This window comes from Oryx dammah, unplaced genomic scaffold (assembly GCF_014754425.2).
Source record: "Oryx dammah isolate SB20612 unplaced genomic scaffold, SCBI_Odam_1.1 HiC_scaffold_28, whole genome shotgun sequence".
Classification (NCBI taxonomy): domain Eukaryota; kingdom Metazoa; phylum Chordata; class Mammalia; order Artiodactyla; family Bovidae; genus Oryx; species Oryx dammah.
The window spans coordinates 114,954,907-114,982,267 of NW_024070212.1; the positions used below are offsets into that span (position 1 = coordinate 114,954,907).

The 27,361-nt window shown below is 51.9% G+C and overlaps 1 protein-coding gene and 1 long non-coding RNA gene across 26 annotated transcripts in view; both read left to right on the forward strand.

Moving 5' to 3' along the window:
• LRRFIP1 (LRR binding FLII interacting protein 1) overlaps nucleotides 1-27,361 on the forward strand; it is a 159,253-nt gene that overhangs the window by 63,581 nt on the left and 68,311 nt on the right. For 13 of the 25 annotated variants that reach the window (XM_040231867.1, XM_040231871.1, XM_040231865.1 and 10 more), the window contains exon 2: nucleotides 23,101-23,187. In XM_040231867.1, the coding sequence (XP_040087801.1) occupies nucleotides 23,101-23,187 (87 nt within the window). Of the gene's footprint in view, nucleotides 1-2,853; nucleotides 3,115-23,100; nucleotides 23,188-27,361 lie in introns of those variants that run through there. The other 12 variants (XM_040231853.1, XM_040231876.1, XM_040231877.1 and 9 more) reach the window with 2 other exon arrangements.
• Nucleotides 13,745-23,099, forward strand: LOC120856498. Its single transcript, XR_005719445.1, has 2 exons — nucleotides 13,745-15,484; nucleotides 15,630-23,099. It is a non-coding gene; the product is annotated as an uncharacterized LOC120856498 (long non-coding RNA).

Here is a 27,361-nt window from a genome sequence, read left to right on the forward strand (position 1 = left end):
ACGGTGAGTTTAAAACACAAGAGCAGGGTGGGTACGGCCGGGAGAGGGCCCCAGGAGGGCGCCTTTTCATCAGAGAGCTGCTTCTATCAAAATGAAGGCAACTAGACCCTCTACACTGTCTTCTGGGACCCCGGGGACTAAATAACACAGAGAAGTGTGAATTCCGCAGCACTTGAAACACAGACTGACATTTGCCCTACAGCTGGGACCGGTCTGAGCTGTGCCCCCAGGGTGGCTGGCTGGAACACATGTCAGAATGTCCTGGCCTCTCGTCGAAAAGGATGTTGGTACAGCTGCTGCTGCTACTGGGTGGAGTCAGAAATCTCTTGTGCCTTTACTATTATTATCTTACTGTTGGTGTTGTTAGTTTGTTCCTGGGACTAAAATTAATCAGCCAGTTGCCTCTTCTGGGACAGTGTCCTGCCACCTGGGGCTTCTGCAGCTGGGCCCTCCCATAGCTTCTGTGGGGGCTGTGGGTTTGCTGTCTTCTCTGGGGTTACTCACCATCTTTCCCAGTTCTCAGCCATGTTAAACTGTTGTCGCCCCGCTTCCCTCCTGCTGCAGAGCAAGGCAGGCAGGCCCGGGTGCCTTGTGGGTGGTTTCTGAAGGCAGGGAACAGGCTTCATTGGTCCTGCGGGTCTCAGGGCAATGCTTGTAGACATGGGCACCCCCTCTGCACCACCTCCCGGGTGGCCTTCCAGTTGCCAGTTGTCAGCTTTATGAAAACCGTATAGGGAAGTGGGCCCTGGGGTTAAACCCTCTGGCTCAGTTCTTGGCCCTGTCACTGACTGTAGGACTGTGACCAAGTTACTTAGCCCCTGTATCTCGGGTTTCATCTGAAACCTGCCAGTGATAATGAAAGTGCCCAGGGTGAAGGGGAGGGCCCCCCCTGAGCACAGTCGGTGGAGCCGCCTGGCTGCCTCTTGGCCCCCTATCTTCCCCCTGCTCAGGAAGATGTGGTCACAGGGTTCCAGGTGGCAAGTAGCTCTAGAATCTGCTGATCTACATCAGAATATTCCAACTGAAGGCTCTCAGAAGGCAATTTTATTAACGGGCTATCCTTTTCATCGTGGAGCTGTTACTCAAATTATCTTTGCTTTTCACCAGAGATTCCCCAAATACCACAGGTATTTACATAAAATAACTTAAAATTTTCTCCAACGTGTTTAATCAAGAACTGTTAACACACTAACGGACTTTAAAAGCGCTTTAGCAAGAAGACAAGGTATTAAAGGTGTGCATTTCAGTCTTTCTGAAAGTTATTCTTGCGAACCTGACGGTGCTGTGCATTAAAGCTTGGCGGCTGTGTGCACCTTCATCAAAGCTGACCCCTGCTGTTTCTCCCGCGGCGGCCACTCTGGGTCTTTACTCGGCCTTGCTTTTCTGCTGCCCCTATTCCCTCTTAGGTTAGAACCTCCCGGCCCCCCAGAACGTCCTCTGTCCACCCCACCCCATCCTCCACACAAAGACACACACACCCTTCCTTCCAGAGTCTCCTCCCCTGAAGCCAGAGCGGCAAGGTGAGCGCACACAGTCCGCTGCGCTGACACTTTACTGGGAGCTAGGTTAGGGTGGCGGAGACCGGGAGACCGGGGGACCGTACATTTTAGTGCGCATTGGCGGTCTCTCAAGACGCTTGCTGGAGCCGCCTTTGCATACACCTCGGCCCAGCCTTCCCGTTGGAAGTTTTCATTTTGAGGCGGGGAGGTGGTCTTTCTGAAAAGGGCTTCCGAACACGTGCCCTCAGGGCGAGGTCAGCAGAGGCCGGGGCCGCCTGGACGCGGCGTAGGAGCAGGGGGCGCCACGGGCGTGGGGCATGGCCGGGGCAGGCTGGCATTCTGATAAAAATCTGCGTCCTTCCTTCCCGTCGCTCCCACCCCGGCCTGGCGAGGTCGGGACACGTTTCCATGATTTGCTTGTAGGACTTTTAAAGAACGAGTCACGCGTGTTCTGGGGCTGTAGGAGGCGCGTGCGGAACCGCGGGGTCCCCGTCCCGCCGCGGACACTCCCCTCCGCGCGGCCCCAGCCTCGCACGACCTCCCGCAGGACCCTGGACGGTGCGGCCAACCCCTCCGCCCCCACCAACCCCGGCCCTGAGACCCCGAATCCGCGCCGAACCTCATTCTTCTGCCGCGGCTTGCTGAGCGGGAGCCGGGCGGGGGGCGCACTGGGCCACCGGACGCTTGTTCTCACCCCCGCGGGCCGCGCATTCTGGTCGCCCTAGAAGGCGGCCCTTTCTCTGGGGGAGTGTTAACGGGGTACCCGGCCAGCAGACGCTGCGGAGCTCGGGCGAGGCTGTCGTGTCCGTAGAAGCTCAATTTGGCCTGAATTTGGGGCCGCAGCCCAGCACCGACGGCGCGGGGGCGGTGGAGGCGGCGAGGGGTGAGGGAGGCGGAGACGGGCGGGGACACAGGCGGGGCCTGGAGAGACTGTCCGCTCTGCCCCCGGAGGACCCCGCCCCCAGGACCCCGCCCCCGGAAGACCCCGCCCCCAGGACCCCGCCCCGTGCAGAACCCTCCCCCGCACCGACCCCTCCCCAAGGGGAGCCGGGCCCCGTGCGCAGCTCCCCGCTCCCGCATCTTCCAAAGCCCCTCAGTTCGCCTTCCCTCCGCTGGTGGTGGTGACCAGGACCGGCCGGGGGTCTCCTCCTCGGGTCGGGACCGAAGGGGGCTGCCTGGTGATTAATGACCGCGCCGGAGGGAGCAGCGTGGGGGCGGAGCAAGCCCGGTGGACCCGGAGGCGGGGAGGGCGGAGCGCAGGGGCGGAGCTCGCGGGGGGGGCGGCCCGGTCTCCTCGGCTCCCCGCGCCGCCCCCGCCCCGGCCCGCCAGCCCGGGCCACCTGCACCCCGCCCCTGCGGCCGCGCCCGAGCCCCGGAACCGCGGAGGCGCGCTCCGCCCGGGCGAGGGCGAGGTTGCCGTCCCGACGCGCGCCGCGATCCCGCTGTTCTCGGCATGCGGCTGCGCTGAGCCCGCCCGCGGATCCCGGGAGCCCGACGTCCACTAAGGATCTCTGCTGGCTGTGTGAGAAGGTGGCCTTTAGCCGGCAGGATGACCAACCCTGCGGCCGCGCAGAACCAGGAGATAGACTGCCTGAGCCCAGAAGCTCAGAGACTGGTAAGAGGAAAACATCTCCAAAACGTTTGGTTCTGACCGCGAATGTTTGGACCTTGTGGTTGTGCTGGGGCCGACCGAGGGCGGGCGCCACCTTCCACCGCAGCCATCTGCCTGGTGAGGTGTGTGTGGGCCCCGCCTGGCCGGGAACCCCCCTTAAGCGAAAGTCCGTCCCCACGCGAGGACCTGCGGTGGGGCGGGGGTAGAGTGTTCTCGGTTCGGTTCTCGGTTTCGTTTGTGCCGCCCGCCTTGCGCCCGGGAAAACGCGTTTCCCGGGCCGGCGTTCCTCGCCACCGCGGAAAGGAACTCGGTCTAGTCCGCCCTGGCCGCATTGACGGGCTCTGCCCAGTTGGGTGCTTCGTCCGCGGATCCAGCCGAGATCTGAGACCTGCGCGTGGTCTAGAGTTTCACTCAGAACTGCTAGTTTGGTGTTTTACAAAACACAGCACCTGGGCGCTGGCGCCCAGGGGCGGCGCCTTCAGCCTGAGACTGGCGCCCCCAGCGGCCGGGTGGTTTGGAGTGCTTATTCTTCTCTGGGCCCTTAGAGCCTTCTCTAGTTCCCCAAGACTCCAGTTTCCAAATCCTTTTTGGCTGGTCTCCTGGGGTCTCTGCGTCTGGAGGGATTTCATCTGTGGGATTTTGCAGTTATCCAGCTCAACACCCAGTATTGGGACTATGGATGTGAGGCATTAAGAGTCCAGCAGGGGATGAATTGGGGAAGGTTTGTAATAACCCATTTTCGTGTGGCTTGTGGCTGATCATGAATGGGAATATTTAAAAGTGAAAGGGTGCAATTTGGAAAAGACATACATTATTAAGTTAATACTGTAGAGAGAGAGACCCTAGATTTCCACTTTATTGGGCCTTTGTGGAACCTTAAATGAAGTGTGAGCCCTTCACCAGACAGGAATTAACCCCCTACTGAGTGTTTCTGGAAGGTTCAAGATGAATAAGACTGCTCTGCCCTCAGCTTCCTGGTCAACCCCAGAAAGAAATGTAGAAATAGATTCTGATGAACACACACTTGAAAAGCACATTCCTTACTTGAGGACTGTTAGGTGGGTATTAAGTTAATGTCCACATTCGGTGTGCTTCTCTGGCCTCACTTAAGGTTCCAGCCTTGAACCAGACCCTTGGAGCTGGTTCCTACCCCTTCGCCTAATTGGGAACCTACAGAGAGAGCCTTGCGTCAGCATCAGGGAAGGGCCCTTGGAAGAAAGAAGGACGGGAATGCTCTGAGAAAGGCTGGTGCTCCCAGGAGTCGCTTAGGCAAGCCATAGATGGCAAGAACAGACTGATGTTAGTCCTGGGCAAGATTCGAGCTCAGAGGAATGAACTGCTGGGCCCGGAGAAGAACAGAGTGACCATGGGGAGCAGGATCTGAAGCAGGGGTAGAAACAGCCCCTCTTGTTCGATGGCACTCGATGCAGCGTCTCCTTAAGCCTTAACTTACCCCAGGATCGGGTCTGGTGGAGTATGTGTGCCTCACAGAGACGCTGCCGGGAGCCGGTGCCGGGAGAGACTGGAACAGCTGCTCATTGAGAAGGTGCCCACCCCCTCCAGCCCGCGATTCCAGGATCCAGTATAGTCAGAAAACTAAGGCTGTTTCTCTTTTTTTGTAAGTTGTGAGCAGAATTCATTTGGCAGTGATGGGAGGCGTTTTGTGTCCCCTCCCAAGTCTCATCATATTGTGGGGTCCTGTGCCAAGGTCCCCAGGTCCCATTTATTTGGCCGATGGAAGGCTATTTTCAGTCTTTATTCTTCTTAGTGTGAATGCGCATACATTTCTCTGCAGCCCTGTTACGGTACTTGATTAAGGACTGTTACTCTGAGTTGTTATAGAACATGCAGTGTATGCCTCTTATTACCCTTCTAAAACCCAAAAATGCTGAATTCTGAAACATCCTTGGTCCCAGGGGTTTTTAGTAATCAGTTGTGAACTTGTTAGAGTTTTTGTTTGTTTGGGAGAGGGCTTGTTAGGGAGGGGTATGTTTGTTTTTAGTAAAAAAAAAACAGCAAAAAAAAATTTTTTTTTAAAGCAGAACATGGAACAGAAGTAAAACACAGTCCTTGTTTTATGACGTTAGTGGTTGAAAGGAAACAAGTGGGGTGGAGTGGGGTGGGGTGGGGTGGGGTGGAGTGGGGTGGGATGGGATGGGGGTAGGGTGTTGGGTGGGCTATGTCCGAAGGACTTACCCACAGGCCATCCTGGGCATTAGTATTCCAGCCAGAGAAGGGTGGGCACTTCAGACTGGTTTGTGCCAGCTTGTGTTCAGCGCTAAGTGACCCTGTGTCCTGGGAACAGGGGTCCCCCATGGAGGAGGGCCAGGGCCCCATGGGTGTGAGGCCAGAGCTGGGATTGGCAGGAGGACATGGATTTGTCTAGCTCCACCTCAAAGCAAAAAAGCAGGATCCGAGCAGGAAGTCTAGGCTCCTTGCAGGAGTGGATGGTGTGGAAACCGTGTTTCCTTAACTTGGGTAACTTCCCCCGTGTGCGCCGGGTTGTGTCAGCTGGCCTGGCTGCTTCCCACATACAGAGCAGCATGGAGTCCTCACAAACAACCAGCCCCATCCTGAGAGAGGCTGTTGGGGGGAACGTGGACCCCACCAAGTCTCATCTCATTGTAGGTACCTGTGCCCAGGTCCCCTGGTCCTGGCGAGCAGAAACACACAGCACTGGGGTGCCTGGCCTTGCTAGGCTTAGCCTGAGACTCTGGGTGTTGGAATCCTGGTTTGTTTTAGATGGATCATTTCCCCAAGCACTTAAGATATAAAAGCAGTAAGTTAGGTCTTTTCTCTTAGTAGTAAAAGTGTCCCACTAGGGCAAAGATGGAGACTCAATTTCCCCTTTTCTTTAAGAATTAGTTTCTGTTCAGCCTGAACTAATGTCAACGGAGCAGAAGTCTCATTCGCACTTTTTTTTTTTTTTCAGATCCTGCAGTCTAAACTGCCACTTACACTGAGCACAGGAAATCGCGTTATTTATAGCGGCTCAAGTGTTTTCAGACAAAGTTGATCCGAGTATTACCTGATTAAGAGTGAGGTTCTTATCTAGTTTCTACAGAATTACGAGGTCGCATGTTGGTGTGATATGTTTGCTCCCCAAAAGGCAATGTTCAGGAGGAAATTCTTATCCTTGAAAAATCAGGCTGTGTGACTCAGCAAAGGAAATGTTTATGACCGGTTGGTTACTCATATGCCAGTATTTCCAGAATATCTGATCATACTTAAAAGTTTTGACCTCGGAGCCCCATTGGCCATAGGGCTCGGGTTATAACCTGTCACAGCAGAAAGGCTGCTGTATCTCACTGTGGGTGAGACATGGGTCAGAAAGAGAGGAATTTTTGTTACTTCACTGCTTTTGCTCTGGGGCACCCCAGTTTTAGCACACGCGCACTTGTGTGTGTGTGTGTGTTTTAAAGCAGGTTGTTTCCATATTTTCATGGATTGGATTTACCAGAACTTTTACTGTTCAGACTATCTAGAGAAAGTAAATGAACTTCTGATTTAAACAAAGCACTGTTTTGACTACATCCAAGATTCAGTGATTCAGAATTCCTGTGCGTTTGATGGTGGACCACTACTTAAATCCCCTTTCTGAGACTGATGTTTTTGTGTAGGGGAGGGCGGGAGTTTCAAGTGGTTTTTCTCCTTCATGCTATAAGTTGACAACTTTAAAACCTGTGTAAATACTTTGATCTGGACTCTGAAGGAAAGCTACTTTGTAGTTTAAATTACTATAAAGATTTACTTTTCCTTTTAACTAAAATGTTTCATTTATGTGTTTGTGTCCTAGAGCTTATCAGAGCAACATCCTTTCTGATCCTCAGGTCTTTTTTCTCTCTGGCCGGTGGGGGAGAGAGAAACAGGAGTGGGCTTTTTCTGTGGGTGGGCTGTCTCCCCAGCACACTTACTCCTGGTGGGTGCTTCTGCACGCTCGTCTTCTCCCTTGTCTTCTAAACATCCTCTGAGCCGAGTTCACACTGCTGGGACAGAGGCATTGTGTAGGTAGACACACTTGGTAGCATTTCCCAAAGCCCCACTGCGTCAGCGATCTTCAGTGTTTCCTGTAGAAGTCTTCCCTTGCCCTGACGAATCTCAGAGGCGGTTTGGTTATCTCCACTTACACATAAAGAGAAGATGGGCTCAGAAGGTTCAGGTGACTTTCCCAAGACTGCACAGCCACAGGCCGAGGGGCCCGTGGGGCCCCAGGCAGGATGGTTCAGAGCTGGTGACGGTCACTGCCACCCCCGTCCAGCCTGCCCGGGCAAGGTCTGGCGAGGCGGCGGGGGAGCATCCTTGCTGTTGTCAGCCTGTCTCCTGAGCCCTGGGCCCTCACAGCCCCAGGGCTCAGCGAGGCGGCGGGGGAGCATCCTTGCTGTTGTCAGCCTGTCTCCTGAGCCCTGGGCCCTCACAGCCCCAGGCTCAGGCCGAAGGACGTCTTTCTGCTAAGGCAGCCTCTTAGGACACACGTCCTTGAGACTGAGGTCTTGATTTGATGAACATTTCCTTTCTATTTCTGGTAGTTTTTCAGACAAAAGAACACTCAATGGGTTATTTTTTCTAAATAAGGACACGAATAGCAACCACATAGCTGCCAGCATTTTTATTTTTCTATAGTTCATACCGTACCCACGTTTTAGCTGTCACTTGGGTCAACCCGCAGCGGGACCTGCCGGGTACCAGCCTCATTCCCATGTGTTGTAAAGCTCCTCCCCGCCATCCAAACAGACGAGCCTGCTGAGAATGTTTGAGGGTGCCTGGCCCTTTCCTGGCTGGTTCCAGGAGGATCACTCGGGCAGAGGAAAGGGTGTCAGTAGCTGTGTGCTGCCTGCGTGGGAAAGCGTGGGGCTACTGGAGCGTCAGGTCTTTTTTTTGAGAAGGAACAATGTCAGTGTTTTGTGTCATCTTAAAGGTGTGGGGGGTGGGGTGGCTTCCCAGATGGCTCATTGGTAAAGAATCTACCTGCAGTGCAGGAGAGACAGGTTCGATCCCTGGGTCGGGAAGATCTCCCGGAGAAGGACATGGCAACCACTCCAGTATTCTTGCCCGGAGAATCCCGTGGACAGAGGAGCCTGGGCTGGAGTCCATGGAGGTCACAAAGAGTCAAATACAGCTCAGTGACTGAACAGCAAGGAAAGTATGTGGTTTACGAGGAAGAACCTGAGCAGAGCAGGCAAAGCAAAGGGCACGGAGCCCGGATGCGCTGCCCAGAGGGAACCTGTCAGGGGGAGCGCTGCTCAGGTGAGGCCAGGCCGCTCTCACCTGCCACCCGTCAGTCACACATGAGGCTATCTGCGGCCGTTGCTTGCTTGTCGCCCCAATATGCTGAGACCACTGAAGGAAGCATGAACATCCCTCATCTCAGAAAAACACTTACAATGTATTAACGGCAAGAGGAGAACTCTTTGCACGGAAAATACTGTGCACTCTTTTTTTCTTAGTTTTTATTTATTTGGTTTTAGTTTTGGCTGTGCTGGGTCCTCATTGTTGCACACAGGCTTTCTCTAGTTGCAGCGAGCAGGGCTGCTCTTTGTTGTGGTGCATAGGCTTCTCATTACGGTGCTTCTCTTGTTGCAGAGCACGGGCTCCAGGTGCACGTGCCTCAGTCGTGAGGCCTGCGGGCTCAGTGGGTACGGTTTTCACACTCTGGAACACAGGCTCGGTGGTTGTGGCACAGGGCTTAGTTGCTCCGTGACATTTGGGATCTTCCTAGACCAGGGATCGAACCCGTGTCTCCTGCACTGGCAGGCGCATTCCTTACCCCTGAGCCACCAGGGAAGCTCTAAGTACTCACTCTTTTCATTCACCAGCTTGAGTGCGGGTTGCTGCTCAGCTGAAGATTGTTTTGTGAAGTTTGAATAGGTAATTGCTATTAGTCTGCTCTCCGTTAAGTCACATGAACACTTTTGTTCGTGATTAAAATGTTTGTTCTTTTGGTGTGTTTCTCTGAGAAGAAAAGTCAGGAGATTTCCAGTAGCAAAACAGGGAAGAGAACTCTGTGGACAGTCTCAGTGTAACAGATAATTCACCCCTTTGGAGACCAAACATTTCAGAGGCAAAGCAAGCTCCCAGAGATCATGTCACCGGGTTTCCAAAGTGACGTAATTTGTCCAGGTTCACATAATGGGCGAGTGGCAGAGCCAGCACTCACAGCTTGGTCTTGAGACCCCTCTCAGGACCGTCTCAGTCTTTGGAAACCCCAGACCCTGCTGAGAACACCATCACCTGGAGAGGTGGTTTCTACGCCTGGTCCCCCGAGACCAGAGGATGTGGCACCAGGACTTGACCTCTGGGCACAGACATGGGTGGCCTTGTGAGGTCAAGGCTTCTTTGAAGGCTGCTGTTTTATCATAAAATTCCATGATCATTTTATAGTCCATAACTCATCTGATTTGATTTTGATGGAAACATAGTGTTTTAAATAACCGATTAAACTTTAGCCTGATTAGTCCTTAACTGTATGTCCTCCATGTCATCAAGTAAAATCGATAACTTGTTTATTTTGTGGCTTCAGCACTGGCCCCCAGACCTGTGCCCTGAACCTGTGGTCAGGCTGTTTCAACAAGTGTGGACATGCAATAGAGGGGTTCAGCACCCCCATTGCACACCAGAGTTTTAAAAAAGTGGTTCCCAGTCATGTCAGACCCAATGTCTCTTTTTATAACAAGTTTTTAATATCCTTGTTACTAAACCTGAAATGAAATTCCTAGGTGGTAGAAGCTACCTTCACACATAATTTCAAGTCAATATAACGTTTGAACTGTAACATTAAAAAGAAATCAAATGAAAGTAAAGTGCAGGAACAGAATGTGAATATTGTGACTATTGGGAAGGTTCTGAACAAGGCCATGTATAGTCTTTCCTGATTTCCACGCAGATTGCATTCCTGGAATATTCAATGTATGTTGAAACTACTCATAACATTTTGAATTTACATGTGAGTTGAAATCAGTTTGTATGTCTGAAAGTTATGAATGTGGTTTTTGGATCTGCTTAAGTAGCCAGTAGGAAAGTTCCTTATTGTACAGGCCTGCCCAAGGACAGGATGGTTGGCATGCCATGCCCTGCCCCCAAATGCCATCAGTCTCTGCTCCAATCACTGTGACTTCCCAACACCTGCCCCCTCCCCCGAGCGTTTCCTAAATGCCCTCTGAGAGGTGTCACATGCTCCCTGACAGCGCCATCCCGAAGCTCCCTCTCCTCCCTGGTGATCATAATTAGAGTCGTGGCTGGAAAGAGCAGCCCCCTTGTGGAGGGACTTACCATGATTGAGGGGGTTGGAAAGATGAAATTTTGAGACTGGAGTACAGTGCCCGTGGCAGCTGAGGGGTATGGGGAGGGCAGTGGATACACATACGGAGACCCGGATGGCCACTGATTCTGGGCTGCCAGCCGGAATGTTCCCTCTCCTGTTCCTGCCTGTGCGGGAGAACACATGGCCCCATTCACTTGGTTACTTTGAATAGCACACTATTTTTAGAATCTGCTGCATATGAGGAGTTGGGGGTCTATGTAGAAAACAAAAGTTGGTGGCTGTTGTCAGTTCCTGTAGCCAAGTCAACTCAGCAAAATAATAAAGATCAAGAGAGTACATAAATAAAAGAGAGATTAAAAAATCAGAAACAATCAATGAAACCAAGAGCTGGTGTTTTGAAAGGATGAGCAAAATCAGCAAACCTCTAGGCAGGCTCCCCAAGGAAGAAAAGGGAGAGAACCCAAATCAAAGAAGAAATGAAAGAGCAGAAATAACAACTGAGACCCCAGAAATACGAAGAATAATAGAGAATACTGTGGACAGCCATATGCCAAAAAATTGGACAACCTAGAAGAAATGGGCAAGTTTCTAGAAACACAGCCTGCCAAAACTCAGTCAGGATGAAACAACTAATCTGAACAGACTGATCACTAGAAGTTAAATAGAATCTGAAATTTAAGGAGATTAAAAAAAAAAAAAAAAAAAGAACCTCCCTGCAAAGAGAAGTCTGGGACTGGATTTCACTTGGGAATTCTAACAAAGGAAGAACTTATATGTATCCTTCTTAAACTATTCCAAAAACTGAAGAAGAGGGCACACTCCCAGACTCATTCTGTGAAGCCACCAACACCAGACACGGTCACTACAAAAAATGAAAGTTGCAGGCCAGTATCGCTCGTGAATGTAGATGCAAAATGTTAGCAAACCATATACAGCGGTATAAAAAAGGGTCGTACACACTATCCAGTGGGATTCAGCCCAGGGTCACAAGGATGGTTCCACATCAGCAAACCGATCACTGTGACATCCCACATCAACAAAAGCAAAGATGGAAACCACATGATCACTTCAGTAGACGTGGAAAAAGCATTTGACAAAATTCAGCCTTCATTTATGGTAAAAACTCTCACCAGAATGGTTATAGAGGGAACATATCTCAACGTAATAAAAGCCATTTATGATAAACCCACATTCAACATAATACTGAATGGTAAAAAGCTGAAAGCCTTCCTGCTAAATTCAGGAGTAAGACACAGTTGCCCACTCTCATTACTTCTATTCAGCGTAATATTGGAAGTCCTAGTCGTAGCAATCAGACAAGGAAAAGAAATACAGAACTTGCCTGGTGGTTCAATGGTTAAGAGTCTTCCTTCCAATGCACAGGACTTGAATTTGATCCCTGATCGGGGAACGAAGATCCCACATGCCACTCAGCAGCTAAGCCCATGCACCACAACTAGAGAGCCCGTGCTCTCTGGAGCCTGTGCGCCACAACTCAAAAGCAACAAAGAACACACAGGCTGCAGTGAAGACCCAGCACAACAAAATAAAAATGGATAAACAAGAAATCCAGGGCATCTAAACTGGAAGAGAAGAGACAAAGCTGCTACTGTTTGTACTTAAGATGATCATAGAGAGAGCCCTGAAGTCGCCACACAAAACCTGTTAAACACTAATAAATGAATTCAGCAAGATAGCAGGATACAAGGTTAATATTTAGAAACCTGAACCTGTTGCATTTCTTTAATAAGAAATATCAGGAAAATAACGTTTTAAAAAAATCCTGTTTAAAATCACATCAAAAAAAAAAAAAAAAAAAAAGCTTAGGACTAAACTTAACCATGGTGGTAAAAGAGCTGTATGCTGAAAATTATTAAATGTTGATTAAGGAAATTGAGGAAATCCACAGGGTCACAAAGTGTCAGACACAGCTGAGCAACTGAACTAATTGAACTGAAGGACACTGCAGACAATTCAAAGGAATGGAAAGATATCCCATGCTCTTGCCGACAAAGGTCCATGTAGTTAGTCAAAGCTATGGTTTTTCCAGTAGTCACATATGGATGTGAGAGTTGAACCATAAAGAAGGCTGAGTGCCAAAAAATTGATGCTTTCCAGTTGTGGTGTTGGAGAAGACTCTTGAGAGTCCCTTGGACAGCAAGGAGATCAAACCAGTCAATCCTAAAGAAAATCAGTCCTGAATATTCATTGAAAGGACTGACGCTGAAGCTGAAGCTCCAGTACTTTGGCCACCTGATGCGAAGAGCTGACCCATTGGAAAAGACCCTGATGCTGAGAAAGACTGAAAGCAAAAGGAGAAGGGGGCAGCAGAGGATGAGATGGTTAGATGGCATCACCGACTCGCTGGACATGAGTTCGAGTAAGCTCCAGGAAGGAAGACAGGGAAGCCTGGGGTGCTGCAGTCCATGGAATTGCACGGAGTCAGGCACGTCTTAGCGACTGAACAACAACATAGATCAACAGAACAGAGAGCCCAGAAATAAATCCACATACCTATGGTCAAACTTCAGCAAAGGAGGTGAGAATGTAAAATGGCAGAACAGTCTCTTCAACAGGTGGTGCTGTGGATACTGGACTGCTGCATGTAAATCAGTGAAGTTAGAACCTCCCTCACACCATGTAAAACATAGACTCAAAATAGTCTAGAGACGCAAATACAAGACATGACACCATAAAGCTCCTGGAAGAGAACGTAGACGAAACATTCTCTGACATAAGTTATAGCAATATTTTCTTAGATCAGTCTCCCAAAGCAAAAGAAATAAAAGCAAAAATAAAATTCAAAACCTTTTGTATAGCAAACAAAACCATAAACAAAAGGAAAAGACTGGGAGAAAATATTTGCAAAGGATATGACCAGCAAACCGTTAATATCCAAAATGTACAAACAGCTTCTACATACAACTCAATCTCAATAAACTAAACAACCCAATCAAAACATAGACAAGACCTAAATAGACATTCTCCAAAGGAGACGTACAGATGGCCAACAGGCAGATGGAAAGATGGTCAACATTACTAATTATTAGAGAAATGCAAATTCAAAGCCCAGTGGGGTATCACCTCCCACCAGTCAGAATGGCCATCATTAAAAAGTCTACAAATAATAAATGCTGAATAGGGTGTGGAGAAAAGGAAACCCTCCTACACTGTTGGTAGGAAGGTAAATTGGTGCAGCCACTATGGAAAGCAATGTGGAGGCGCCTTTAAAAACGGAAAATAGAGTTACCATGTGATCCAGCAGACCCACTCCTAGACATATCCACTTATGTGTGGAATCTGAAAAAATACAAAAGAATTTGTACGCAAAACAGAAACAGACTCGCAGACCTCAGGACAGACTTCTGGTTACCCAAAGGGAAAGGGAGGGAGGCAGGACAAATGAGGGGTTAGGGATTAGCAGAGCCTAAGTACCATATGTAAGATAGACACACAAGGCTATACTCTACAGCACAGGGGATTGTATTGAATACCTTGTAGTAACCTGTTAATATAATAGCATAGAGTATGAAAAATAGCCGAATCACTTTGCTGTACACCGGAAACTAACACAATCAATTCTACTTCGAGAAAAAAAAATATATTTTTTTTTTTAAAGGCAGGTCAGGAAAGGGCTTCTGTGTCAGAGCCTCACGGTGGCTCTGCACAGAGGGCAGCGTTTTAAGTCCCTTCAGCCCGGGACTCTGTGTGTGCTCCGGTGAGTCTGCGAACTTGCTCATCTGTTCTTTCCTCATTCCAGGGACCAGTCACACGTGGATGGAGGGAGGGCCCCTCCTTGTTTCTAAACAAAACCGGTTCTTTGTCCCACTTCAGGCTTCGACCGCTTGGTATTCCTCTTACATTCACATGCCTGTGCTTTAGTCTAACTTTCCCCAAGAGGTGATAAATACGGTGGTAACATGTCCCGTGGCTGGAAGAAAACTCTCCCATCACAGAGCTTTGGGGTCACTGATCCGCACGTCAGCCAAGAGCATAAGTCTCCTGGGCTCTGCGGGGCGGGGTGGGAGCTGCTTCCAGCAGCGGCACCCCTTTCCAGGCCCTGGAGCTTCTCGGCGGAGGGGGAGGAGATGACAGAGCCGCCCAGCTCATTTCCCAAGAGTCAGCCCAGAGTTATGGCTCATAAATCCCTGCCCCTTTCCATGTAGAATTCTGGAGCCCCAGGAGAGTCTGAGAACAGAGGAGGGGCTTTTTCTGTGGCATGGGATAAGGGATGTGGGGATATAGAATTCCACACTTTGCTTGAGTCCCAGCAAAGCTTTGGAGCTCAGAAGAAAGTGTGCAGAGTCAGGACTCTGGACTTCATGTGGGGCTTTTCAGAAAAATATTGAGTCTGCCTCCAGGCACCTCTGTCCTCTCCAAGCAGGCAGGACTCGGGCTCCACTGGTGTTACCACATTTCTGTTTTTAAAAGACGGGGGGTTGAATTGGTGGGAACCACAGAAGGTTACAAAGGGTATTAGAGCTCTTAGAGCCCCAGACGCCACTGTAATTGGGGTGCAGGGTACCGGGGTGTGTGGTCGCTCCACCCTTGGGCAGGGTCTCCCCTTCCTGCTTACGAAACCCCCACCGCAGACGGGAGGTCGGGAGAGGAAGGAAGCTGTGCAGGGGCCAGGCTAAGAGGGCAGGGCACACCTCGCCCAGGCAGGGCTTTCTCCTCCCGCCCTGGTGAATCGCTTCTGCTTTAGTTTTGCCCAGTCTGCAGGCCAGGCTGGGCTGCCCCTGAGTTCCCTGAAGAGAGGAGCAGCTGGTGGCCTTGGAGCAGTGTTATTACAGCTGGGATTCCTGGTGCTCCAAGCAGGAAGCCTGTTGGGGTCCCTGATAAAATGGGGGTGCGTCTGACTTTATCCACTGACTCCCGTGTCTCATCCTGGTAGAACCCACTTTTGCTCTGTGGTCCGATCTAGAACCAGAGCCCATCAAGCCCTTGGCACAGAGACCCGTCACCAAAGTAACTCCTGCTTTTGCTGGTGACATCTTCACATAGCCCACCAGCCTTTCTCCAGCCCGGTCTGGGTCTGCACCTGCCTCGAGGGCACTTCAGACAGAGAAGCATTGAAACCACTGGGTGTCATTTCAAGGGCTCCAAAGAGCTCAGGTGGAGAAGGAAATGGCAACCCACTCCAGTGTTCTTGCCTGGAGAATCCCAGAGACGGGGGAGCCTGGTGGGCTGCCGTCTATGGGGTCGCACAGAGTCGGACACGACTGAAGTGACTTAGCAGCAGCAGTACCAAAGAGCTCAGGTACCATAGTCCTTTCTGTTTCAGCACAGAAAGACTTCAGTGAGAGAAAAAGTTATAGATAAGAAGTGATTTGTTATTTGGTAGAAACCAATGCAATGCTGTAAAGTTATTAACCTTCAATCAAAATAAAAAAAGAAGTGATTTATTAGAATAGGGTGCTTGTGAGGCTTACAAGTGGGTAGGCAAGGTGGTACCACATGACTTAATGAAAACGTACTGGGCTACAGTTTTATAATCAAACAAAAATTGGGAAAAGGAGCCCATCTTTGTCTTTTTTGAGTAGATGTCATGCCTCCACTATCAGCTCCTCCTCCAGGTTGAGCAGCGGAGTTTTCTTGTCCCTACGTGGTCAAACCAGGTTCACAAATTACTGTTCTTTTATGTGTGCAGAGAGCATGTCTTGCGTGCACATGTGCTAAGTCACTTCAGTCATGTCCGACTGTGGGACCCTATGGACTGTAGCCCTCCAGGCTCCTCAGTCCATGGGATTCTCCAGGAAAAAATACTGGAGTGGGTTGCCATGCCCTCCTCCAGGGGATCTTCCCAACCAGGGATCAAACCCGGGTTTCCTGCATTGCAGGCAGATTCTGTACCATCTGAGCCACCAGGGAAGCCCAAGAATACTGCAGTGGGTAGCCTATCCCTTCTCCGGGGGTCTTCCCATCCCAGGGGTTGAACCCACATCTCTTACATCCCCTGCATCGCCAGGCGTGTTCTTTACCAGCTGTGAAGCCTGAGCGTATCCTAGGGATCACCAGCTTACTGAGCTCGCTGGGCAGGAGGATGTGGGTCTCACGCCACTGTTGTTTTATTGTTTGGGCACATGTCTCATGCTTCTGCTGTGTGATTTTGTTGTTAAGCAAGACTGCTTGGTTTTGTGGTTAAGCAAACCTGCTTTCCTGAGTGGTCATTAACTTACAAGGGTCTCCCATAGTTTTTCTACTTACAGTCCTCTAGTGAAATTAACTGTTTAATCACCTACTTTGTCCCTTTACTCTGACAGTATCAGCAACACTTTGGCTGTCTGTCTCTCCAGCCCGCCTGTGTGCCCTTGTGGCCGGGCTGCTGGCCGGAGGTCCCCGTGCCTCCATTCCAGACCATGGGTGGCACTGCAGGGCTGGCATCCCAGGCTCTGACTGGGTGGGCCCGGCTGTTTTTAATTAACCCTTTGTTCAGAAGTCCCCGGAACTCAGACTTGTGCCGCTTTGTGTATTTTTTAAGCATCTCTCAGACCATACGGGTTGCCTCAGTGTCAGAGTGTTATCTTGTTTATCACCAATAAAATAAAATGTTGAAAGTGGAACTTTGGAATCAGGGGTTCAGCTTTTGAGGATTATTTTGAGGCCACTGGGGCGATAAAAGAAACTTTCTCATCCCAACCATCTCCATTGTCAAAGGCTACCTTGCTTTGAAGCCCAGCATCCGTAAGGCTCTGTTTGTGGGGTCCCAGGTCAGGTGGGACCCGGGGATGGGGGAGCTGTGTCTCCTGGGAGGGGCTGGGCCTCTGGCTCTCGTTCCCCCTCCAGCCCTGGACTGTCCTGAGAAAGCCAGGGAGCCTGGATCTCATCAGAGGAAGCCTGCCCGGGTCAGCTCCTCCCCCACTCCGCCCTGATCCTGGAGTCTCAGTGGGACGGGGAGGGGGGGCCCAGCTGGGGGTGGGGGCAACACTGCATGCAGGGTTGTTTAGTGGCTGAACCGAGGCCACCTTCTCGCAGCAGGGAGCTTGGTTTTGGTTTCAAGGGTCCTTCACTTCCTTCCTTCCTTCTCTCCCTCTCAGTCTCTGCTCCCTTCCCCCACCCTTTCCTTCCTTCCTTCAAAAATGTTTGCTCTTTGTTATGAAAAACGTCAAACATACCCAAGCTGAGATGGAATAACGGAAAGCAGAGGTCTTCGCCCTGGAGGAGCAGCCAGCACTGGGCATGTTGCAGCCCAGACGGGCCACGCCCAAGGCTCTGACTCAGCAGTTTTGGGTGGAGCTGGGCATTCTGCATCTTTAACAAGCCCCGGGGGTAGGGGGGGGGCCGCCCCTGCTGCTGCAGCTGCTGCTAGGGAGCAAGACCCTTCCCCTATCCCACCACCAGCCCCCACAGCCGTCAGCCTGTCTAAGGCCCTGAATGTCTCCTTTGTATCTTGACAGATGATCTTGGGCAAAGGAAGGAGGGTCTGGGGTCCGGAGCCCCTTCCAGGGACAGTGGACTGAGGGACGAGCCGCAGGACCAGTGGGGCCTGACGGCCAAGCTCTGGCGGGGGGTGGGGGTGGGGGGTGGACCTCAGCCCTGTGGTGCCCTGGCATCACAGCTAGCAGGCCTGGGCCTCAGTGACCAGTGGGAGACCTGCGGACCTTGACCTCCCGAGTACGAAAGGACTACCACTGGCAGCTGGGGACGGTGGTGGGAGAGGAAGCCTGTGCAGACTCGTTTTTTAGGGGTTTTGTTTGATTGCTTTTCTATGTGTGTGTGTGTTTAAATTTTTATTTTGTTCTGGAATATAGCCGATGGCTTCCCGAGTGGCTCAGACGGTAAACCATTTGCCCGCACTGTGGGAGATCTGGGTTCGATCCCTGAGTCAGGAAGATCCCTCTGGAGAAGGAAATAGCAACCCATTCCAGTACTCTTGACTGGAAAATCCCCTGGATGGAGGAGCCTGGTAGGCTATGGTCCATGGGGTCTCAAAGAGTCGGACAGGACCGATCAACTTCACTTCACATAGCCGATGAACAATGTTGTGGTGGTCCCGGGTGGACAGGCCAGGGACGCAGCCACGCACATACGCGTGTCCATCCGCCTCCACACTCCCCTCCCATCCCGGCTGCCTCATAACACTGAGCAGAGCTCCTTGTACCACACAGTGGGTCCTCGTGGGTTGTCCATTTGCATTATTGCAGTGTGTACATGTGCTTTGTTCCAAAGCCCTGCGAAGGTCGTAGCTTGCACTCTGAATTCCGTGGGTCTGTCAGCCCCTCTCCATCCTTCCCGTTCGGCCTTGGTCATCATCTCCTGTGAAGTTGGGAGCTGGGTGGGCAGGGAGTCAAGGTGGAGAAATAAGCCGTCTTTGAGGCCAGGGGCATCAGCAAGCCGTGTGAGTCTGTTTGGGTGTGCTGCGTGGGCCTGGGGTCTGGGCTCTTGTCCGTGGCTCTCAGGTTCCCGGGGCCTCGGGGGACCCCCTGGGGCCTTGGGCTCCTGACCTCCTTCCGGAATCCTCTCCCCTCTCCGCTCGGCGTCATCCTTGGCACGTGGTTCATGCTCTCGGGCTCCCTGACTGGAAGCATCCCCTCCTCGCCTCCTGGGTCTCAAGCCTCTCCTCCCACCCCCACTCCCGCTCCCTAGCCTCATCCAGAGCGGTGTTTCTAAAGCAGAAGTCAGACCCCACTGTGTTCCTCCTCCTTCAAACCTGTCAGTGCTTCCGCATTCCTTCCTGGAGATAAGGTTCCAGACACTAGGGCTGCAGCTTCGGGGGATTCCCAGGCCCTTGGAGACCCGCCCCCGGCCCCATCCTGGCACCTTGTCACCCACCCCCTCGCCCTGCTTTCTCCTCTTCACTCCTCCGGGTGGGCTCAGGGCTCCTGAGCCCCGGGTGGGTTGTGTTCTCCTCCAGAGCAGCCCAGCACGTTTTTTTTCTCACCCACTGTAGTGCTTGTCACTTGTCCACAGCCCCCCATTGCTTTGTGTGCACCCGTGAGACTGGGCCCCAGCCTGCCCTGTGAAAGCCCTTCCCTGGCTGGCTCAGCAGTGCTGCGTGGCCTGGGCTGGTGGTGGCGAGGATCCTGCAGCCAGTCCCCTATAGGCGCGGGGCAGAAAGTGAAAGTGCATCAGGAAACTTGAACAGTCAGAAGTGGCTGTGATCCCCGGCGTGTGAGTTGATATTTTATAAAGTGTCAGTCTGCAGTGGGTTTGTCCTGCACCATGGAGGCTTTGGCTGGGAGCACACCGATCCCTAGAACTGCTACCCGATGGTTGCCAGCTAGAGGGCAGGGCTGGGTCCCCCTGGAAACGCTGGGTGAGTGACCTCATGCCTGCAGGTCACCAGGGTGGACCATCACTGTTTGGTACTTTTTAGTTCACTGGACAACTTGATCTTACCGAAGATTTCCTCTGCTGCTGTCTTGAAGGATGGGTATTTGGGATGTTCTGTGTCCATTTCGTGTTCTTGGCAACATCAGTGTTTTAGGATGCACCGTGTTATCGGGGATCTGTGTGGCTTTCTTTCAGGCATCTCGGGCTGAGTCGGGGTTGTTCTGCTGGTACTAGTTTTGTGCTGGTGAAGTTAGCTGTGTGTAGGTTCTGTGCCCCTTGAAACGTTGGCTCGTGTATCTGTCAGCTTCTAGCCAGAGTCCCAGAGGCAAGCTTGGTTGTTACCACTTCCCGTGTCGTGAGAGCCTGTTCTCCACGTATGAGTCATGTCGAATCCCTGAGATGAAAGGACTTTGTATGGTGGTGACTGCAAGCATTTGAAACTGTGCTGAATTCTCTCCCTCCCGCCCACCTTCTGATCTAAGGTGAAGCATGGCCGTGTTGATCTGTCCGCAAGGTTGACTAGCTCGTGTCCTCACAGGGAGTTTGTCCTAGGAGTTGGTTCATCCATGCGGTCCCTTTAGCAACACAGGCCCAGGTCCCTCAGATCAAGGACGGGACAGACAGGCTGGATGGACGTAAGGACCAGAGAGGGGGCGGGCCCTTTCCTGGGGGGAGGGTGACCCACCAGTGTAGCTGGGGTCTGATGATGGGCCATGATTTGGGAGACCTGCCAGTCTGGTGGGGAGGTCACCCCAGGAGGCAGGGGCTACCTGCTCAGACAGGTCCCTTTGAGGATCATTGCTCCTGTCCCAAGCGGGGCAGGACAGACAGGCTGGGGAGGAGCTGGGTGACCAAGGGCTCGGGCACCCTTGGATCACAGAGGCTCCCACGCTGTGTGAGCAGGAGTCATCCAGGCCTCATCCCCTTGGGCCAGTTCTCCACTGCTGTGTAACCAATGCCCACAAGCATGGCAGCTTGGAACAGCACACGTTTATCAGCTCACAGATTCTGAGGGTCAGGAGTCTGGCCGCAGCCTCCCAGGTCTTCTGCTCAGGGTCTCAAAGAGGCTGCGGTCAAGGTGTCGGACGGGCTGTGTCCTTTCTGGAGCGCAGGGTCCTGAGCCCAGCTCCCATGGGTGTTGGTGGTGGTCTCGTCCTGCTGGTGTGGGACTGGGGTGCCACGTTCCCATCCATTGCGGCCTTTCTCAGCTCTCAGAGGCGCCCATACTCCTTGTCACGTGGCCCCTCACGGGCAGGAGACTCTGATCTCTAGACCCACCTTTCCAGGCCTTCCCTGGTGAGGTCAGGCCCACCCAGAACTCAAGTCAGCAGATGAGGGGACCTTGCTCACCAGGGCATCTGTCTCTGCAGTGTGGTGTAACCCAGTCCCAGGGTGACATCCGTCGGACAGTGCTCTGCCCACACTCAGGGCGAGGCGTGCGTGCAGCGTGTACGCCGGTGACGGGCATCTCGAGGACCACCTGGAGTCCTGCCCGGGGCTTACCTCTCTCGCTGTCCCGCACCAGCAGCCCCTCCTTCTCCAGCCCCTGGCCTCTTTCTTACATCCTCCTCACTCCTCATCCCCCTTCTCTTCCTCCTTGGCTTCCTTTCTCTTTTTCCCAACCGCCCTCCTCCCAGCTGATGGGCTCTGACTGCCTGGTTCTCCACTGGCGTAGACCCTGAGCCAACAGATCTGGAGCCCACAGCTCCCCAGGCAGGGCTGCGGAGACCGCTGCACTCAGCGTGGGTGCAGATCTCTTTCTGGCCCGTCCACGGGGCTGTCAGGACTCCGCGTGGCCAGGCATCAGCCTGTTGGACTTCCCCTCCCTCCTTCCCCCCACCACACGACACCCCAGCTCTCTAGTTTGCCTCATCACATAGTGTAACATGGTTTAGAAAGCTGAAAATGGCAACGAGGTATCAAAGTTCTGATGCAGCTGTGACTGTGATCCGTGACATCGTTGATTTGAAGGACTTGGGCTTGGGTAGGTTGATCAAAAAACGACATGAACAAAGCAGGTTATAGAATAAATTCCCTGTAAAGACATTAGCCAGCCAATCTGTGTCAGGCCAACTCAGGTCAGTTTTCAACTTAGATTAGAGTTTAGAAGGAAGATGAATTTGTAGTGCTATGCAATATAATTTAGAGAAGGAAACGGCAGTCCACTCCAGTACCCTTGCCTGGAGACTCCCATGGACAGAGGAGCCTGACGGGCTGCAGTCCGTGGGGTCGCAAAGAGTCGGACACAACTGAGCAACTAACACACACACATGCAATATAATTATAGGGTGGAAGTGGGGGCACCGTGGACATCAGGACCCACCATCCCGATGGGAGTCTGGGGTGCAGGGCACCCCACCTTCAAATCTGGACAAGAGGACTCAGGCCACCTCACAGCTAGCCGGGCCCAGTGACCACACCAGAAGCAGGCCGGCCGTCTCAGTGGCCTCATTTTAAGATGAGCTAAGGAGCAGTGAAAGCTGGGTCAGAACTGCTGGAAGCATTACAAGTGAATTCCCATAAAAATTTAAGTGGAAAGGAAAACGGATTTGCTTTAACAGCAGGAAACCTGGATCCTGGCACCTTTGCACCGTTTAGCTCACTGGGCAGGTCTATCCCCTGCAGCAATGCATAAGCTTGAGATTTGTAGAACAGGAAACAGGGTTCAAGCGCCAGGTCCCACGGCACTGGTTAGTCCTGCTCAAGCATTTTAGAAAGCTTTTGAACAGAATAGGGCGAAATCAGCTGCAAGTTGACACGTAGTTAAATAGAGGCAGGTTTTGTCTTAATGTAATTTTTCTAAACAGCTGGAGCCACTCAGCTCTGGTCTGAGATGCTTTGAGAGAAGGTGGGGCTTGCCCAGGCTCTGGTGCTGAGCCTGGAGGCATCAGGGAGCAGTGAGGGGTGACCAGACCGGAGTTCTGGGAAGCAGGGGCAGAGTCCCAGCCCCATGACCTTGGATGGGTCTGGCCGCCTCTCTAGGTCTCTGCTCCCTCCTCTGTAAGGGGAGCACTTGAACCGGTGACCCCGGGGTCTTATCCCGCTCCTGTGCTCAGGACTCCAGGTGGTTCCTGCATTAATGTGTCGTCCCTCCAGAGGAATGCAGACCGCCCAGTCCTGCCACTTGAGGGCTGTGTGACCTTGGGCGCGTTGCCCTCTCTGTGCCCTAGGTCTATTACTTGTTAACTGGGTGTGGTAACATGATTGTCACAACAAGGCTGCTATGATGAGCCCACGGCTTAATGTACGTGAAGCCCTCAGAACAGCGCCCACTTGGCTTTTAGCAGAGGGAGCAATCCTGACTGCTGAAAGTATTGTGATTCCTGGGCCCTTTTTAACACGTACGAGTCTGTGTTACTGTGTGTTTGATAACCTCCAAACCAGAGCATCATGGTTGACTGTAGCCTGGAAAGGAGCCGCTGGTCCGTCTCCTAACACAGTCTCCGGGTGTGTTGCAGGCGGAGGCCAGGTTGGCGGCAAAGCGTGCGGCTCGCGCGGAGGCCCGAGAGATCAGGATGAAGGAGCTGGAGCGGCAGCAGAAGGAGGTAAGGCCGGGCTGCTCGGCGGGCCCCCGGGAGGGTCCCTTCCAGGCCCCTGTCCCTCCTGTGACTCTGGTCTGGGTCAGTCCAGGCGCGGCATCCTGGACACTCGACCTGTCGGATCCGCACAGTGCACTTGCCTGCGTGGATCACACCGGACCAGCCTCCCGGCCGAAAGGAACCAGGAGATGCTGCTTCCAACTGTGAAGCCACAGTTCCCATCCTCTGAATTAAAACATGAAAGAACAGATTATTATTTTTTGAGGCTATCCAAACAGTCCCGTTTAAAAATACTTCCCTTGTGGTTTTTACACTTTGTTTTTTTTTTTTTGGTTTTTACACTTTGTAATAGGTTTCATGAGACCTGAAGCACCGTTAAGTGATACAGGGAACAGAATAAACACCGGATGAAATAGCCAGGGGAGAAATGGCCCTCCTGGGAAGTGGATAGCATTGTGTTTACACACCTGTTAATGCTGTTTGCTTCTTTCTTTCACCACCTCGAGCCAGAGCCAGAAGCCACGTGGGCGGCATGAGGGCTCTTTCACTCACAGTTTGAGGGGTGGGTTTTCCCCTGACCTTAAAGCTCGGTGGGTGGAGTCCCTTTCCCAGGGCTCCACCTTCTCCTGTGGGCCTCGGCCTCTGGGGGTCTGGGGAGCAGCCACGCCAGGCCCCCCCGGAGGGCTCTCTCTATTGGGAAGATTTGAACGTTGTTGTGTTGGAGAGGGGGCCAGATGCCTTCTCACAGCTGATTTTCATACAGAGTCTGGTCTGGTTCACGTAGTCACATTTTCTAAGTTGAACCAGTGTTTTAAAACTCATCAGGCTTCAGATAAAACTCTAGATTTCCAGCTTCTCTGAAACTGCAGTTTCTGCCAGATTCCCGAGGTCACATTCCCCTGGGGGTGAGTCACTCACTCTGCCTCTCAGCCCCTTCCCCGCCTGCAGGGTCAGCTGCCCTGAGTGAACTCGCGGGAGGGGCAATGACAGGTCTGAACTTGAGGAGGAAACCTCTCGCGTGTGGCTTCGAAAGCAGGTTGGCAGTTACTAGAAACTCAAGCCCGGGGGCTTAGTTAGGGGAGTCATACCTGGGTCCCAGTGGTGGAAAGCTGAAAGCCGCCAAGGAGGGCGTGATGTCCCTGAGAGAAAGGCCACCCCCCAGGCCAGCAGGGATGCTGGGAAGTGACCCCACAGTAGGGCAGCAGCCACGTTTCTTGGGCATCACTTGTCCTGCGTTTACATGCAGACAAAGACTAAACAAATATTTGAAAGTAGATCACGCCCTCCCTCCTTGTTGGAAATACAAATGCGATTGTAAGTTCGTTCTAGCTTTTATCATATTTTGCCTCTAGAATTAATTTAGTATTTTAATTTGGGGGCTTTTCTTTTGATTTACTCGGAGAAGCATGGGTTGGACATTTTCTCTGTGCCTCTCCCACCTAGCATCACATTTACCGTTTTAAAAAATGGAAATAGACCCTCCTGGATTCTCAAGTTAATTATTTGAACTCTGCAGGTGAGCTGAAACTGCTTAAGGCTGGGGTCACCTGCAGCCCCTCCCCTGCCATGAGGTCGGTTAAGGGCAAGGGTGGGAGCCTGACTCATATTCTTTTGTAAACAAACTCTGGGGACTGGACCTGACCCAGAGTAATTGTTAAAGTACATTCAAAGAGGCAGTTTCAGGAGAGGCTTCAGGGAGAAGTATTTGGATTGGGAGGTGGGGAGAAGGCATAGACCCCATTGCTCTTTGGGCCTTTGTCACCTGTCTGAGACATGTCACCTGGGCTTTAGGAATCACCCTGACACCAAGAGCCGGCGGTAGGCTGACATAAAGCGTACGCATTGGAGGCGACCTTGGTTTTTAGGTTAGGGATTTTATTTATTTTAGATTTAATTTTATTCATTATTATTTATCGGCCGCCCGGCAGTTTATGGGACCTCAGCTCCCCAACCAGGGACGCACGCGCTCAGGCCCCGACAGTGAGAGTGCTGAGTCCCAGCCACTGGACCCCCAGGCAGTTCCAGTCCCCGAGATTTTAAGTGATGGGTTGATTGTTCGACTGCCTGGTGTTGACGTCTGTTTAGAATGTTGCCGTTCGTGAAGTAACTACTTGCAAACCCTGAGTGCAGGACACCAGCAGCCCCTTCCCTGTGCTTCGGAGGCCCATGGGCAGGGGCGTTCAGGGGTCAGTGTCTGGGGCAGGGGCTGCCTTCCCCAGCCTCCAGCAGGAGTGGTGGCTCGTTGCTCTGTCTGCTCCCCCCGCTTCTCGTCCAGCCCCCAGTCTTTCTGTATTAAGGCCTTAAGAGGGCTGTAGGAAGGATTTTCCACAATGTTTTCTTGCCCCATCCAGGTTTTTCCACTTTTGACTGGGTGTCCACACTGCACCCTCCTCTGCTGGTAGTAAGTGTGTTTGGTGGCCTGTGGCTGTCCCCTCTCCCCTGAAACCACTGGACTCAGGAAAGATGACCTTGAACCTGACAGGGAGACTCCCTTTGGTTTCCATGCTGGAAATCATTTTACCATTTGTCTCACAAAGTAAGAGAAAGTTACACTCACCAAGAACACAAAGGGAAAATTTCTACAAAATCAAGGTGAAAGTGAATTACATAGTATGTGTACATATCTATCCTCCAAATTATAGTATATTCTATCCTTAATTATGGGCAGAATTGAATTAAATATATGTTAGGCTGGCCAGAAAGATCATCCCAGTTTCCCCGGGTGCTCCCAAACGAAGTTTTTGGCCAGCCCTGCTGGATCATATGAGCAGCGTGTTATTCACGAAGTTCTTTGGCAGAAGTTCTTGTTTTAGAAAATAAAGGTTAAGAGGAATTAAGCTAAGTAAGAAATTATTTGAAGTGCCTCTTTTAAAAGCAAAGCACCCCTTTCTCTTTTGAGTCAAGGGAAGTCCCCTTCTGTTCCGCCTTAATTCTGCAAAGTGACCTCTTGCTGAACACCTGCACTGCAGCTGCAGTACCTCAAGCTGCAAAACTGCAGCTGCTACCCAAAGATGGGAAGCTGAGTCCGGGCCATTTGGTCTCAGCGTCATTAAATGGCATTGGGTGTCAGCAGGGGAGTGACCTCGTGGAGTCTTCCCCCACCCCACCCCCACCAGACACAGCGCTCCCAGGACAGAGGAGCCCGAGGACTGGAGCAACCTGTCCCAGCTCCTGTGTGGCGTGGCCTGTCCTCGGGTGTCTGGTGACTACTAAGGACCTCAGGCTTGGCAGAGAAAATTTGATTAAAACCTGGGAAATCTGGTTTAAAAATGCCACAGTTTGCCTCCCTCGGTCACACAAGTGCCGTTGGTTAGTAGATGCCATTAGAATTTCAAAAAAATTTTTTTAATTTTATTGAGGTATAGTTGATTAATAACATTGTATTAAATTTCTGCTGTATGGCAAAGAGATTATGTTTTATCTATATATTCTTTTTGTCTTTTTTTCCCATAGTGATTTATCATAGGATCTGATTATAGCTCCCTATGGTATACAGTAGGACCTTGTTTATCCATTCTTTATGTAGCAGTTTGTACTGAAACTCTGTATTCTTACAGTAGAGACACATACGTGGTCACAGGGTGAAACTGTGTTGTGATTCAGGTTCCGGGGAAGGTCTTGCACAAAAGCAGTGTGCTATCCGGGGGATTCTTAGCATGCGGCCCCCACAGGGATTCTTTCACATGTGGGAACGGGTTTCCAGGGCGTGTGGGTCTGAGTGCGAGGACCCAGAGGAAAGCGCACCTTCACTGCCTGGAAGGTGCCTTCGGTAAACGTCACCTTTTAAAGTGAGCCCTGTGTGGGTCTCCTCTGCGGGACCCTTCTCCCTGCCGTGAGCTCAGGGACAGGCCAAGTAGACTGCGAGGGCGCCTTCTCTGCTGAACGCCTGCCTTTCTCGGGGTCAGACCACATGCCTGGCGACTGTGCCCCACACTGCGAATTATCTGGGTGCAGAAGGACTCCCTGAGTTGGGGGCCCTGCATGTGTCAGGGAGGGAGCAGAGGTACTAACTCTGGCCAGCACAGCGAGTGTGGACACCGAGTGAAGAAGCTGCCAGTGGAGAAAGGCAGGACGGGCAAGGAGGCTTTGTGGGCAAAGAGCTGGACGGCGGTGAGGGCGGACGGGGGGGCTCTGGCTTGGCCCAAGGTTTGTATCGACCTGTGAGCCCTCCAGCGGTCAC